Source organism: Rhinatrema bivittatum, chromosome 12, assembly GCF_901001135.1.
Source record: "Rhinatrema bivittatum chromosome 12, aRhiBiv1.1, whole genome shotgun sequence".
Classification (NCBI taxonomy): Eukaryota; Metazoa; Chordata; class Amphibia; order Gymnophiona; family Rhinatrematidae; genus Rhinatrema; species Rhinatrema bivittatum.
Window position 1 is genome coordinate 11,576,531 of NC_042626.1, and position 12,955 is coordinate 11,589,485.

The following is a 12,955-nucleotide window of genomic DNA, read 5'->3' on the forward strand; positions in this document are numbered from 1 at the left end:
CTCTATTGAGAGCATGTGTGATGTACTGCTCAGTGATTATATGAGGTCCCCTCAGACTTTTTTCTTCTGTGGGTCAAGTAGGATGGTTCCTGTGATGCTTTGCTTATGTGGTCATGAAGTTCCCTCAGGAACCTGCACGGAGCAGCAATTACTATCATAAACAACTTGCTGGGCAGACTGGATGGACCATTTAGTCTTTATCTGCTGTCATTACTATGTTATGTTAGTAATTTCTTCTCTTAGTTGCTCAGAGGAGGTAGTCCAGGTACTGTTACAGTTCAGAAAACAGTCTACCAGAACCCCTTATGACAATAAATGGAAGGGGTTTTCCATTTGGTGTGCCATTCTTAAATTCTTCCCTTTCTGATATCCAGTTCAAAATCTCCTTAACTGTTTACCTATCTAAATCAGGTCTTAAGAAAAATTCCATAAGTATTCAAATCTATTCACTCCTATAGCCTAAAGTATCCAACTTTGAAAATTGTCTTCCGGGTGGCAATTTTCTCCTCCTGAAAATGGGCTCCAGGTGTTACTAACCCACCATATATAAAATTTTTCAACAACAGGATAGTATCTGGTACTCATCTGAAATTTCTACTGAACATAAATTCATGTGAATCAGTCTAATGTTCCAACATTTTTCCCCAAGACTTCACATACATAATGCTGAGGCAACGCAGCCCACCTTGGATTATAAAGGAAAATTGGTTCTTACCTGCTAATTTTCATTCCTGTAGTACCAAGGATCAGTCCAGACCGCTGGGTTGTGTCTCCCTTCCAGCAGAGGGAGTCAGAGAAAAAAAAACTAAAAAGGCACCCCTCTTAACCTGGTGTGCCACCTGCGATCCCTCAGTATATACAATATCAAAGCAGAATAACCAATAAAGGAGAACAAATCCCCAAGCATAACAACCAGTGGCTACAACAATACGCGCGGTAAAAGAAACAAACCGTACCGCTGCATAACATATCAATCAAGAAGATTCATTCCCATGCCTGTAAAGAACTCTGCCGAGGTAAGAAGGAAGAATTAAAACATACAGAAAAAACGGACTCTCCAAAAAAACCCAAGGGCGGGCATCTGGACTGATCTTTGGTACTACAGCAATGAAAATTAGCAGGTAAGAACCAATTTTCCTTTCCCTGTATGTACCAAGATCAGTCCAGACCGCTGGGATGTACCAGAGCTGCCCTAATTGGGGTAGGATCTGGAGAGTCCCGCACGAAGAACACTGCTGCCAAAACAGTCGACCTCCGGATCCCGGATGTCCACACGACAATGTTTTGCGTTATGTTATGCAAGGATTTCCAAGTGGCTACTCTACAAATCTCCTGCGGCGAGACAGACTGGCTCTCCGCCCAAGAGGCCGCTTGAGACCTGGTAGAGTGCGCTTTCAAGCCTTCTGGTATGGCCCGCCCAGCTCAAAGATAAGTGGAGGAAATGGCCTCCTTCAACCACCTAGCAACCGTAGCTTTGGATGCCTTGTGTCCCCGTCTAGGACCAGTCAATAAGACAAACAAATGATCCGATAATCGAAAAGCATTGGTCACCTCTAGACAGCGAAGGAGAACCCGGCACACATCCAACTTATGCAGATCCTTATCCGTCGCAGAAGTCTGATCCAAATTCGGGAAGGCCGGTAACTCTACCGTCTGATTGACATGAGAAGCCGATACCACCTTGGGCAAGAAGGAGGGAACGGTCCGCAGCGAAACTCCGGAATACGAAGATACGGATCCCGACACAACAAAGCTTGAAGCTCTGAAATTCGCCGTACGGAGGTAATGGCTACCAAAAAAAAACAAACAAACAGTCTTGAGTGTCAAATCCTTCAATGTAGCCCGCCGGAGAGGCTCAAAAGGAAGACCACATAAGCCCTTAAGAACTAAATTCAAGCTCCAGGCAGGACAAATTTGTTGTACCGGCGGGCGCAAATGCTTGGCCCCCTTCAAAAAACGGGACACATCTGGATGAGCTGCCAGCGAAAAGCCATCAATCTTGCCCCTCAGGCAACCCAGTGCCGCGACCTGCACCTGGAGAGAACTGCAAGCTAGACCTTTCTTCAGTCCCTCCTGCAGGAAGGATAGGATGTTTGCCACCGAAGCCAGACATGGGGGGGACGTTCAAACCTTGGCACCAAGAGTCGAAAACTCTCCAAACACAAATATAGGCCGACGACGTGGACGATTTCCGGGCTTGCAAGAGGGTAGAAATAACCGAATCCGAATATCCCGTGTTTCTCAATTGCCTCCTCTCATAAGCCAGGCCGCTAGACAAAAGCGAACCGCTCGATCTAAAAATACTGGACCTTGTCGAAGAAGATACGGAAGGTGGGTGAGATGTACCGGACCGTCAATCGCCAACGAAATCAGATCCGCAAACCACAGTCTTCGGGTCCACTCTGGGGCTACCAGAATGACAGACCCCACGTGGTTCTCTATCAGACGCACGATCTTGCCCACTAGTGGCCAAGGCGGAAACACATACAGTAGTATGCCGCGAAGCCATGGAAGAACAAGAGCATCCACTCCTTCCGACCCGTGGTCTCTCCGACGACTGAAAAACCGGGGCGCCTTTACATTTGTCCAAGTTGCCATCAGGTCGAGGTTTGGAACCCCCCAAGAACGAGTGATCAGCCGGAAAGCTGCATCGGGCAATTCCCACTCGTGGGGGATCTAGATGCTGGCGGCTGAGAAAGTCTGCCTGCACATTGTCCACCCCAGCTATGTGCGAGGCCGCCAACCGGACTAGATGACACTCTGCCCACGTCATGAGCCTTTCAGCCTCCCAGGCCACCGACCAGCTCCTGGTTCCCCCTTGGCAGTTGATGTAGGCTACCGTCATCGCATTGTCTGACAAGACTCGCACCGCACATTGGACTACCAGAGGGAGAAAAACACGTAACGCCAGGCATACCGCCCTGGTTTCCAATCGATTGATTGACCACGTCGCCTGATAACTTGTCCAATGACCCTGAGCGGATTGTGACTGGCAAACTGCTCCCCAACCAGTGAGGCTGGCATCCATTGTGACTATTACCCACTGCGGCTCCTCCAGGTCCATCCCCTGTAACAAGTGGCCCGGAATCAACCACCAATCGATACTGGACCTGGCTGGTTCCATCAGTGGCAAAGGCAAGCGAAACTCCTCCGATTTCAGATCCCACCGAGAAAGCAATGCGCGTTGTAATGGTCTCATATGCGCCCATGCCCAGGGAACCACCTCCAGAGTAGACGCCATGGAACCAAGTACCTGCAAATAATCCCATACTATGGGCAGTGGTAAGGACATGAGCCGATGGATCTGCGCCACTAACTTGAGCCTCCTCTCCCGAGTGAGGAAGACCTTGCCTACCGAGGTATTGAAGCGTGCTCCCAGGAAGTTGAGAACCTGAGATGGTACCAACTGGCTCTTGGCAAAGTTGACCACCCAACCAAGGGGGCTGGGGCTGGAGTAGAACCTTGCTCACTGCTTCCCGACAGAGGCTCTCCGATTTGGCCCGGATGAGCCAATCGTCCAGGTATGGGTGAACCAAGATCCCCTCCCACCGGAGGGCCGCTGCTACGACTACCATTACGTTGGTGAAGACCCGAGGCGCTGTCGCTAATCCCAACGGAAGAGCTTGGAACTGATAATGCTTCCCCAAGACCATGAACCGGAGAAACCGCTGATGGCGCTCGCGTATCCCGCTGTGAAGATACGCCTCGGTCAGGTCCAAAGAGGCCAAATATTCTCCTGAGTGGACGGCCGCAATGACCGACAGTAGAGTCTCCATGCGAAATCGGGGAACCCGAAGTGCTCGGTTGACTGCCTTGAGATCCAATGTTTGCCGGAAGGACCCCTCCTTCTTCGGGACTACGAAATAGATGGAGTACCTGCCAGCCCTGCGCTCCTCTGGAGGGACCGGAACAATAGCCCCCAGGGATTTCAAGCGACTCAGGGGTTGCCCGACTACCTCTTGCTTGGCCAGAGAGCCGGCAGGAGAAATCAGAAAAAGATCCCTTAACGGACGGGCAAAATTCAACTCGTTACCGTGGGCGATGATATTGAGGACCCACTGGTCCGACGTGATCCTGACCCACTCCTCGAAACAGGGAGAGACGACCTGCCACCACTGGAATCGGGGAGAGGGTCGGAACACCTTCATTGGGACTGCTTACCTCCGGTGGCCCCATGAGAGCCTCCCTCCTGAAATGGCCTAAGTAGGCCAAGACTGAGCCCTCAGAGTCTGTTGTTGGCCAGGAAAAGCGGGCGGCCGCGACTGCCGAAATCTGCGCTGACCTCGGAAACGGTAACGCGCTGCCCCAAAGGGCCTGGAAGACTTAGGCTTGTCTTCTGGCAATTTATACACCTTATTCTCCCCAAGAGACTTAATAAGGTCGTCAAGTTCCTCCCCAAGCCGGGTAGCGCGCACAAATGTACCCCACGCGAGTAGGAATTAAAAATCGGCCCCTTTATGTATTAATACCCCAACAGACCTGGATTACCCATCGCCAAGATAAGGTCCATGACATTAGTGCCATAGCTGCCTCAATGACTCACTGAAGGTCAGCCTCTACTGAACACATTTGCACTTGAAGCTGTATGCATCTTTTGTATCCCACTGCGGCTTAGATGCTGACTACAGGAAAGACAACAATTTTGTCTAGTCAGTATTATGAAACCTGCTTAAAGTTTTAAAAAATTAGTTTATAAGAACATGTTTTCAGCAGGTTATTTGGGAGAGTGAAATATACTTTACTGAGCATGTTTAGTGTGCTGCACATGCCCAATGGTTAAGCAAATAAGTTTTACTTCAGAGCTATGCACTTCCATCATTGATGCCATCAGATGACATTATCCACAAGCGTGACTGACTTGTCCTGCTATCCACTAAGAACACCATTTACAGTAACTTCATTTTTTTTGTCAGTTACAATATGACCATGCTGTGGAGATATTACAGACAGCCACATGATACATAGGAGGCAGCAGTTATTAGAGACAGCTTTGTAGATGTAACCTTTGTGAGCTCCAGGTTTGATTATCTTTGTCATTGTTTAACTCCCATTCAGCAGAGAAAGTGTATAGCATATTGGAAAAGAATCTTGAGATGAATCCTATACATTGCTGTGCGAATAACATTGCATAAACAATAAAAAGTCCATATTCAAAAGGTTCATCTGGTTAAATTCAGGACATGGCTGGACAAAGTGCAGGAATTAAATATCCTGCCACACTGGCCTCCTCTACTTTATCCAACTAGTTATTTAGATGGATAAAACTTACCTGGATAAATCAGAGGCGTTCTTGATGGGGCTAAATTATATGGATAATTTAGTCAGAAAATGCTGATATTCAATTTAACTGGATTATGCTATCTGAATAACTTTAGTCATGAAAAAGAGTTGTTCTAAAATTAGCAGGATAAATTTTGGATTAAACTGGGTATATTCAGGGGCGTGGCTTTGCTGTTGAATATCCAGTTTAAGTTTATCCATTTAACTTACCCAGACAACCCACAGCTGAATATGGACCTCTAAATAAATATTTGGAAGATAAAGTTCGGTATATGCTTTAGAAACAGTGCATGCACTACCTGACATCTGGCTTGTAGACAGTGCATCAAAGGACTTTGTAATCTGCTTCGTTACAACTGAAATGTTTGGTTGTGTGGTAGGAAGCTTGTCTGTTGAGGATAACATGGTGATCTCCGATACTGTGATGTTTGGATTAATTCCCTGCGTTGTTGGTATTTTCAAAGGATCATATACTGTCACAGATGGTGTTGCTTCAGTAGAAAATCTTCCAGTAGCATCTGATGGCGTAGTGTCTTTGTTATTTGTGGTGTTTGTTGTAAAATAAGACACAGTTGTTAAGTTGGATAACTCTGTGACATTAGGGCTTGTAGAAGTTGTGGCAGCTGTGCTCCAGTTGGTACTTGCATGATGTTCTAAGATTCTATTAATGGAGGTCACTGACCTGCTTGGGGAAAGACTGACATTTTCACTATCTGACGAGACCATACCAGTGTTCTCCATCTCATTTGGCAAAGGAAGAGATGACATGGCTTGAACAGAAAATAATTCAGGGAAGCAGAAAATAAAGAGAATGTGAACAATATTTTGTATCCTACAAGTCATGTTTTTCAAGTTCTCCCTTTTCTTCCTTAGCTGTCAGTTTTCCTTTTTTATTCAAAGCTAAAAAATAAAAATAAAAAAATACTTTTAAAAAGGGCAAAAAGCTTGAAATGTGCACATGTTTATGTATAATAACTCAAACAAAGTACTCTAATCACTTGAGGTACACTGCAAAAATAGCAGAATGTAACATCATTTATACCCTTATCCACAAATTTATTAAAGATAACACCGACGGAGAGTGGTATCAGACTCTTATATGGTGTATCCAATCTCATGGGCTCTTGCCCTCTACAGGGCTGCAACCCCTCTCTTGTTTCAAACACCAGTTGTTCTCACCTCATTTACCAACTCTCCGAAGGTGAAATTTTCATTTTATCTTTTTTATAAGTGCAAAAAATGCCTCTCTTACTTCACCAGTGCCCTTATTTATTAAAAACTATAATCTAATCTCCCATTTATCCCTTAAAAAATCATGTTTAGCGTAATTTAGCTCATTGAGCTATACTATGTTTTTACTTATCTTTATGCTATGATCCGCCCGACATTGGCCATGTTTCGGCGCGCCCAGCGCCTGCTTCAGGGGCTATTGATCGTTCTTAAACTTTTCTACAAAGAAAACATAGTTATAATAACCACTTAGTTTCCTAAAAGTCTTTTCACTGCTTGTGCAACAGTACTTACAATTCAGCGTGTTCAAGCTCTTTCAGCTCTTTCAGCTTTCTCCTTGTTCAAAAATGGCGCCTAAACGCCTTCATTCACCCTCTACCGGAAGTCAGCTGTTTTATATTCAATTCCTAGATGAATGTACACCTATCAAACTATAAGTAAACTGACCAATCGACTTCCTTGTTTAGACCCATGGGGGCAATGGTATTCAATTTAAAGATCCAGCGTTGTTCACGCTGGAGTAAACAGAGATTTAAATCTCCTCCTCGCTCATTTTGCTCAACGCTTTCCAGGACCGTACTACTCAAACTGTCAAAACTGTGCGATTTGTCCACGCAATGTTGCACCAATGGTGCCTCCATCCGACCACGTTTCAAGGCACTCTTATGTTCAATTAAACGCGTTTTCAACAATCTTGTAGTTTTCCCTACATATATGAGTCCACATGGACACCAGATCGCGTATACCACGTTTTTTGAAATACAAGATGTTGATTTAAATGGTTTAAATTTTTGCAATTTGCTAAGAGGAATGTCTGTGTTGGGATGGGCCAATGGACACATCGCACAGTTCCCACAAGGGAAATGTCCCTTTACCTCTTCGGACCTCTCTACTGCTGTCTGAAAATGTGAATTTACCACCTGATCTTTTATACTTAAACCTCTTTTATATGCAATTAGAGGCTGTGCCTCAAAAACTGGATGTACTTGTAGTACATTCCAGTGACGCCGAATACTTCGCGTCACCTCATTTACCTTCAATGAGTATGGTAATACACATGTCAACCTGTTGGTTGTCCCCTTTTGCCTTGGTTGTAATAGTTGCTCCCTATGATTCCAACGGGCTCTTTTGCACGCTTTCCGTATCACAGATAAGGGATAACCCCTATCTGCAAACCTAAGGCTCATCTCCCTTGCTTTTATTTTATACTCTTGGGTTGTAGAACACAACTTCCTGAGCCTTAAGAATTGGCCAAAAGGTATACTGTTCCGTAAGGGTAAAGGATGACAACTTGAGTATTCAAGAATGGTATTACGATCAGTGGGTTTCTGAAAAATTGTAAACGAAAATTTATTAACCTCCAAAGATATCTGGATATCTAAAAAGGAAACAGAAACTTTATCAAAAATGTACGTAAACTGTAGAGCTTGTTCACACGAGTTTAACCAAATCATAAATTCTTTGAAAAGGATCTCAGACCCATGCCACACAATAAAAATGTCGTCAATGAAACGGCGCCACACTAGGATATTCTTTTTATACGGAGAAATTGCTAGCCATTGGGATTCAAAATGTCCCACGTACAGGTTTGCAACGCTGGGGGCCATTGTGGCCCCCATAGCTGTACCCCCCACCTGCTGATAATAAGTGTGATCAAAAAGAAAAAAATTTTTTTTCAATGCCAAACTGGCTAGTTCCACAATAAAAGCTGCTGGTGGGCGGGTTAAGGATGTTTGTGATGTCAAACTTGTTTGCAATACCGCTAACGCCGCTAAATTGAATACCATTGCCCCCATGGGTCTAAACAAGGAAGTCGATTGGTCAGTTTACTTATAGTTTGATAGGTGTACATTCATCTAGGAATTGAATATAAAACAGCTGACTTCCGGTAGAGGGTGAATGAAGGCGTTTAGGCGCCATTTTTGAACAAGGAGAAAGCTGAAAGAGCTTGAACACGCTGAATTGTAAGTACTGTTGCACAAGCAGTGAAAAGACTTTTAGGAAACTAAGTGGTTATTATAACTATGTTTTCTTTGTAGAAAAGTTTAAGAACGATCAATAGCCCCTGAAGCAGGCGCTGGGCGCGCCGAAACATGGCCAATGTCGGGCGGATCATAGCATAAAGATAAGTAAAAACATAGTATAGCTCAATGAGCTAAATTACGCTAAACATGATTTTTTAAGGGATAAATGGGAGATTAGATTATAGTTTTTAATAAATAAGGGCACTGGTGAAGTAAGAGAGGCATTTTTTGCACTTATAAAAAAGATAAAATGAAAATTTCACCTTCGGAGAGTTGGTAAATGAGGTGAGAACAACTGGTGTTTGAAACAAGAGAGGGGTTGCAGCCCTGTAGAGGGCAAGAGCCCATGAGATTGGATACACCATATAAGAGTCTGATACCACTCTCCGTCGGTGTTATCTTTAATAAATTTGTGGATAAGGGTATAAATGATGTTACATTCTGCTATTTTTGCAGTGTACCTCAAGTGATTAGAGTACTTTGTTTGAGTTATTAACATTGAGGTGAGGAGCCATTTCATAATATAATTTATGTATAATAACTGCAATGTGATAAATCTGACTTTAAAAAAACAAACCACATTTATCTCCCAAGTTTTGGAGACACTTTACTTTGGCAGTTGTGCATTCATATCTTCTATGGGGTTTCTAAACAATGCATGAACCCAAGAATTAGATACTGGAAGATGTGAATAATAATGGGAATTTAAATCATAGTCCCATAGTGAATTCTTTTTTTGCGTGACCATGATATATTTGATGTAGGATGGTCAACCCTGATCTTGGAGGGCTGCAGCCAGATGCGCCATTTATTTATAAACTTTTATATACCCTTATTTGGAGCATGCAGTCACAACAGTTTACAAGCCAGAAAAGTTAGAATAAAAAATAATAAACTAAAGTAATAAACATAATACTACAATTCAATAACAATTATTCTTAAACAATAGGTTCTGAGGATATAACATATGGTAATTAAGAAAATGAATTAAATAATTAAAAATCACTGAGTACATAAGAACATAAGAACATAAGAAAATGCCATACTGGGTCAGACCAAGGGTCCATCAAGCCCAGCATCCTGTTTCCAACAGTGGCCAATCCAGGCCATAAGAACCTGGCAAGTACCCAAAAACTAAGTCTATTCCATGTAACCATTGCTAATGGCAGTGGCTATTCTCTAAGTGAACCTAATAGCAGGTAATGGACTTCTCCTCCAAGAACTTATCCACTCCTTTTTTAAACACAGCTATACTACCTGCACGAACCACATTCTCTGGCAACAAATTCCAGAGTTTAATTGTGCGTTGAGTAAAAAAGAACTTTCTCCGATTAGTTTTAAATGTGCCCCATGCTAACTTCATGGAGTGTCCCCTAGTCCTTCTACTATCTGAAAGAGTAAATAACCGATTCACATCTACCCGTTCTAGACCTCTCATGATTTTAAACACCTCTATCATATCCCCCCTCAGTCGTCTCTTCTCCAAGCTGAAAAGTCCTAATCTCTTTAGTCTTTCCTCATAGGGGAGTTGTTCCATTCCCCTTATCATTTTGGTAGCCCTTCTCTGTACCTTCTCCATCGCAATTATATCTTTTTTGAGATGCGGCGACCAGAATTGTACACAGTATTCAAGGTGCGGTCTCACCATGGAGCGATACAGAGGCATTATGACATTTTCCGTTTTATTCATCATTCCTTTTCTAATAATTCCCAACATTCTGTTTGCTTTTTTGACTGCCGCAGCACACTGAACCGACGATTTCAATGTGTTATCCACTATGACACCTAGATCTCTTTCTTGGGTTGTAGCACCTAATATGGAACCCAACATCGTGTAATTATAGCATGGGTTATTTTTCCCTATATGCATCACCTTGCACTTTTCCACATTAAATTTCATCTGCCATTTGGATGCCCAATTTTCCAGTCTCACAAGGTCTTCCTGCAATTTATCACAATCTGCTTGTGATTTAACTACTCTGCACAATTTTGTGTCATCTGCAAATTTGATTATCTCACTCGTCGTATTTCTTTCCAGATCATTTATAAATATATTGAACAGTAAGGGTCCCAATACAGATCCCTGAGGCACTCCACTGTCCACTCCCTTCCACTGAGAAAATTGCCCATTTAATCCTACTCTCTGTTTCCTGTCTTTTAGCCAGTTTGCAATCCACGAAAGGACATCGCCACCTATCCCATGACTTTTTACTTTTCCTAGAAGCCTCTCATGAGGAACTTTGTCAAACGCCTTCTGAAAATCCAAGTATACTATATCTACCGGTTCACTTTTATCCACATGTTTATTAACTCCTTCAAAAAAGTGAAGCAGATTTGTGAGGCAAGACTTGCCCTGGGTAAAGCCATGCTGACTTTGTTCCATTAAACCATGTCTTTCTATATGTTCTGTGATTTTGATGTTTAGAACACTTTCCACTATTTTTCCTGGCACTGAAGTCAGGCTAACCGGTCTGTAGTTTCCCGGATCGCCCCTGGAGCCCTTTTTAAATATTGGGGTTACATTTGCTATCCTCCAGTCTTCAGGTACAATGGATGATTTTAATGATAAGTTACAAATTTTTACTAATAGGTCTGAAATTTCATTTTTTAGTTCCTTCAGAACTCTGGGGTGTATACCATCCGGTCCAGGTGATTTACTACTCTTCAGTTTGTCAATCAGGCCTACCACATCTTCTAGGTTCACCGTGATTTGATTCAGTCCATCTGAATCATTACCCATGAAAACCTTCTCCATTACGGGTACCTCCCCAACATCCTCTTCAGTAAACACCGAAGCAAAGAAATCATTTAATCTTTCCGCGATGGCCTTATCTTCTCTAAGTGCCCCTTTAACCCCTCGATCATCTAAAGGTCCAACTGACTCCCTCACAGGCTTTCTGCTTCGGATATATTTAAAAAAGTTTTTACTGTGAGTTTTTGCCTCTACAGCCAACTTCTTTTCAAATTCTCTCTTAGCCTGTCTTATCAATGTCTTACATTTAACTTGCCAATGTTTATGCTTTATCCTATTTTCTTCTGTTGGATCCTTCTTCCAATTTTTGAATGAAGATCTTTTGGCTAAAATAGCTTCTTTCACCTCCCCTTTTAACCATGCCGGTAATCGTTTTGCCTTCTTTCCACCTTTCTTAATGTGTGGAATACATCTGGACTGTGCTTCTAGAATGGTATTTTTTAACAATGACCACGCCTCTTGGACATTTTTTACTTTTGTAGCTGCTCCTTTCAGTTTTTTTCTAACAATTTTTCTCATTTTATCAAAGTTTCCCTTTTGAAAGTTTAGCACGAGAGCTTTGGATTTGCACACTGTTCCTTTTCCAGTCATTAAATCAAATCTGATCATATTATGATCACTATTGCCAAGCGGCCCCACCACCGTTACCTCTCTCACCAAGTCCTGTGCTCCACTGAGAATTAGATCTAAAATTGCTCCCTCTCTCGTCGGTTCCTGAACCATTTGCTCCATAAAGCTATCATTTATTCCATCCAGGAACGTTATCTCTCTAGCGTGACCCGATGATACATTTACCCAGTCTATATTGGGGTAATTGAAGTCTCCCATTATTACTGCACTACCAATTTGGTTGGCTTCCCTAATTTCTCTTAGCATTTCACTGTCCATCTCACCATCTTGACCAGGTGGACGGTAGTATACCCCTATCACTGTAGTCTTCCCTGATACACAAGGGATTTCTACCCATAAAGATTCAATTTTGTATTTAGTCTCATGCAGGATGTTTATCCTGTTGGACTCTATGCCATCCCGGACATAAAGCGCCACACCTCCTCCCGACTGCTCCTCTCTGTCATTGCGATATAATTTGTACCCCGGTATAGCACTGTCCCATTGGTTATCCTCTTTCCACCATGTCTCTGAGATGCCAATTAAGTCTATGTCATCATTTACTGCTATACATTCTAATTCTCCCATCTTACTTCTTAGACTTCTGGCATTAGCATACAAACATTTCAAAGTTTGTTTTTTGATTGTATTTTTATTCTGCTTTTTAATTGATAGGGATAAGTTAGAATTTTTTAGCTCAGGTGAGTTTTTAGTTACAGGCATTTGGACTACTTTTCTAATTATTGGAACCTCACTGTCGGGATGCCCTAATTCTAGTGCATCATTAGTATCCTTTAAAGATACATCTCTCCGAACCATGCGCTGCTGAGCGACTGTCGGCTTTCCCCTTTGTTCTAGTTTAAAAGCTGCTCTATCTCCTTTTTAAGGGTTAGCGCCAGCAGTCTGGTTCCATCCTGGTTAAGGTGGAGCCCATCCCTTCGGAAGAGACTCCCCCTTCCCCAAAAGGTTCCCCAGTTCCTAACAAAACTGAATCCCTCTTCCTTGCACCATCGTCTCATCCACGCATTGAGACTCCGGAGCTCTGCCTGCCTCTGGTGAC

At 43.1% G+C, this 12,955-nt stretch overlaps 1 protein-coding gene across 5 annotated transcripts in view; it reads right to left on the reverse strand.

Moving 5' to 3' along the window:
* The window catches only part of LOC115073808, a 65,881-nt gene that overhangs the window by 26,895 nt on the left and 26,031 nt on the right, over positions 1 to 12,955 (reverse strand). For all 5 annotated transcript variants that reach the window (XM_029572637.1, XM_029572633.1, XM_029572634.1 and 2 more), the window contains exon 2: positions 5,580 to 6,180. In XM_029572637.1, coding sequence (XP_029428497.1) covers positions 5,580 to 6,123 — 544 coding nt within the window. In that variant the 5' untranslated portion in view covers positions 6,124 to 6,180. The remainder of the gene's footprint in view (positions 1 to 5,579; positions 6,181 to 12,955) is intronic.